The 3,793-nt window shown below is 43.3% G+C and overlaps 1 protein-coding gene across 1 annotated transcript; it reads left to right on the plus strand.

Moving 5' to 3' along the window:
* Positions 1 to 684: 684 nt before the first annotated feature.
* On the plus strand, positions 685 to 3,228 carry LOC119321175 (probable serine/threonine-protein kinase PBL28). Its single transcript, XM_037594977.1, has 7 exons — positions 685 to 763; positions 874 to 897; positions 1,010 to 1,477; positions 1,564 to 1,679; positions 1,860 to 2,120; positions 2,289 to 2,486; positions 2,820 to 3,228. The coding sequence occupies exons 1-7, from the start codon at positions 685 to 687 to the stop codon at positions 2,886 to 2,888; spliced, it is 1,215 nt and encodes a 404-aa protein (XP_037450874.1). The 3' UTR covers positions 2,889 to 3,228.
* The last annotated feature ends 565 nt before the right edge of the window (positions 3,229 to 3,793 follow it).

The raw sequence follows: 3,793 nt of genomic DNA on the forward strand, positions 1-3,793 counted from the left end.
CCTGAAAGGTTGAGCGAGGAAGCACATAGAAATCCGTATCTTAATCCTGCCTAAAGGAAACTTGGAAAATACCGATCAGGTTGGCTAATTTTCCTTGCTACTGTTTTAGCCTGCATGTGATTTGTTGAAATGGCTCATATCTCTCTTGATGCATTAACTTACAGTCGTACCGCATGTTTTTAATTGTATGAATGAACAGTGTTGTTGTTGGTATGTTCATTGGGGTTTACAAACTACAGGTCCAACTCAGCCAAGACTGGACCTAGCTCCTGCACTAATGCACCACATTTCTCTTGAGTGCACAACAGAAGCAGAACCTCAATCTCACGCCTCTGTGACCACGAACGATCGGTCCAAAGTCCGGACTATGCCCTGAGACTGAAAGCAACCTATACAAGACACCGATTCGCACAAGATTCCCCGCCCAAACAGAGCAGAGGGTAACCAAACCAGTGAGCAACGGTGCATACTTAGCTAGGTGCGCCAAGACCAACGCATACGAGAAGGCGAGAGCTCCTTAAACTAGTCAAGTACCGGACCCTGCAAGAAGAATATCCAGCTCCGCCACATACACCTAGCTGTTACCAACGATGGTAACTAGGGTCAGACTGCCTATAAATGGGGCTCCATGGGAGTAGTCGCAAAGTTCGTCCCCGTATGATTGCAGGGAACTACTAACTGAAGATGGAGAAAGCGTTGCTCTGTCTAGTCTTGATCTTGGTAGCCTCACTGGGCTGCAAGGGTGATCCAGATATTGTCACAGGTTTGATTTCTGAGAAGCGTCAATCACGAGAGGTTCTCTCTCTAAGTACGTAATCATTAACGACCCATCTCAAGGACCACTAACACTATCCTTCCTTTGGGAAATTGCAGAAGGCGACTACGTCAGGATCAAACGTACGCCTCCTAGCTTGTATACATGCATATATAGGAGTACTTGGACAAAGCTCTCTAACTAATAAAGGATTAATGATAGGCAATGAATTAATCCAGCCTAACACCTTTCCAGGTAGCTTGTTGGCGATCCTGATCGTGTTCCCCGTCATGATGCTGGCCCTCGCCCTCGCCATCGTCAAGTACCTGACGCCCAGGGGAAGATCAGCCGATGATACCATCGGCTCCTCCGATGACGAGACGAAGGTGCACGGCGGGGAGGTGATCAACCGGTGGTCGGGGCTGTACAGGTTCACCAAGGCCGAGATCGAGCGGGCGTTGGACTACGCCAACAGCCGGATCTACCTGGGCTCCGGCAGCGCGGGGCAGGTGTACCAGGGGGTGCTGCCCAGCGGCCAGCTCGTGGCCATCAAGCGCATCCACCGGACGGCCATGTCCGGCTCCTTCACCAGGGAGGCGGACGGGCTGTCCAAGGTCAGGCACCCCAACCTCGTCTGCCTCTTCGGCTACTGCGACGACGGCAGCGACCAGTACCTCGTCTACGAGTACTGCGCCAATGGCAACCTTGCCCAGAATCTTCTCAGTAAGAAGGATCCATCCATCATGTTTAGTATTTAAGCTAGCTAGAGTGTTGAATTACTATAAGTTTTGCATCCTATTGATTGGCAGGAAGTGACTCTGTGCTCTCATGGCCAACAAGGGTGAAGATCCTCAGGGACTGTGCATCTGTCCTGAGGTTTCTTCACACACACTCCGATGGATGCATTGTACATAGAGACATTAAGGTGAGCATATCCTTGTATTTTCGATCCCTCAACATAAGCATGAGCTTCTTTTCAAGGAAAAAATAAGTATGGGCAAGAAAAAAAAAATCTTCGCATTCACAAAAAGAAAAATAAAGAATGAAGTAAGAGCAAAATTTGCAAAGCCATCTTATCTTTTATGTGCTGTATTCATTTTTACAGCTTACCAACATCTTGCTGACAGAGGACATGGAGCCTAAGCTGTCTGATTTTGGGCTGGCAAAAATGCTGCAAATGGAGGAGACCAAGGTCTTTACAGATGTGAGGGGAACCATCGGTTACATGGACCCTGAGTACATAACACACTCCAAGCTTACTTGCGCAAGTGATATCTACAGCTTTGGTGTGGTTGTGCTGCAGCTTCTGTCAGGAAGAAAGGTCATAGAGCTTGACATTGTTGCGCGCGATTCTCTCACCAAGAAGGTAAATTCAGGCATATATTTCCAGAATCATATCCCTGTTACACTGAGAAGGAACTCGGCAGAGTCAATTTGACAAGTTATTCTCACCATTGGTTGTTCTTATCTTGACTTACAGTCAAGGAACTCAAGTTTTTGATGCACCTAATTTGATCTCCGTTCTTGTCTCAAGGCCAAAGATGTTGTAACTGGGAAAAAACCACTGGATGAATTCATAGACTCGCGTGTTCGAGATGAAGTTAATATCGAAGATTTTGTATTGATATTAAAGATTGGAGTCCTCTGTGTGGCACATTCTAGCGTAGGGCGTCCAACAATAAAAGATGTGTACGAGGAGATGGACAAAGCATGGAGAAATACAAACACAAAGGTTTGAATCATTCACACGATTTTTGCATCACACACACCACATTATGCTACCTTTGTTAGCGCAACCAAATTTCTCACCTTTGACCAAATTTCAATAAAAAATATTTAGGTTGGTTAGATAAAAAATGTTGCAACTATATTTGTCACTAAAAGTAGTTCTTCAATATGATCTGTTATAATATTTTACTTGCATATATTCATATAAAAAACCAACGCTCAGAGGTGCGGAATGAAGGTTGTGTAAAGTAACAATGTCATGTATTTTGAACCAAGGGAGTATTTTCTGAACTCACTGTCCATGCTTTCTAAAAATCCTACTGTTATACTTGCGCAGGCTACTAGGTCAAGGAAGGAGATAAATTCGTCAAATACAGTACAGTATGCAAAAGTGATAGATGTGTAGTTCACATTTTGTCCAAACCAAGAAGAACAATGGCGTGGAATTTGCAAGAGCAGACTCTTCACATGAACTGCAGAAGATGCTTAATGCCAAAGCTATGCAAAAGGGGTATTGCACTTATGAACTGTGATATTGGCAGCCTTAAGATTGGTTCCACTTCCACGTGGATGCATGCTATTCCCTCTAGGTTTTCTACATACTTAGTTGTATATGCACAGTACAAAGAGCATGAAACGGTAACTTCCGAGTGGAAGTTCAGTTATGTAATTCACTACTTGGCGAAACCTAACACAGGGACACAGCATGATAGGGTGGTTTCCGTCAAACTGTCCTAAAGTGTACCTTCCAGGCCCAATACAAAAGATTGCGTTTCTGTTCATGTTCAGAATGCTAATCTGCAAACACAGTGGAACTACCATCGATAGAAGCACATAAAGGGCCGCGGATTAACTTCATACGAGCTCGCGTGAACAGTAAAACTAAAACAAATGAAAATAAATCAAAAAAATTCTGATTTTTCTTTGTGTCAAACTTTGGCAAATGTTTTCAATGTTTGCCAAGTTTTGTCATAGAATACATTCATGGAAGTTGTGGGGAAAAAAATTGATGCTCAAAAAAAAATGTTTCCAAAAGCATTTTGGAGCATCGATTTTTTTTTGCCATGACTTCCACGAATTTCTTCATGATGAAACTTTGCAAGAATTGGAAACATTTGTCAAAAATTATCACAAAAATAATTCAATATTTTATTATTTTTGGATTTTATTGTTCACCCGAGCTCATATGAGCTCGAGCTGACGAGGACATTTTCACATATAAAGAGGCAGCAATGCTCTATTGTCCCGTGAATTTGTTATACGAGAATGTACAACCCTAGATATATTTGCTAAATTAGGGCATATGTGTAA

The sequence above is a fragment of the Triticum dicoccoides genome, chromosome 6B, assembly GCF_002162155.2.
Source record: "Triticum dicoccoides isolate Atlit2015 ecotype Zavitan chromosome 6B, WEW_v2.0, whole genome shotgun sequence".
Classification (NCBI taxonomy): Eukaryota; Viridiplantae; Streptophyta; class Magnoliopsida; order Poales; family Poaceae; genus Triticum; species Triticum dicoccoides.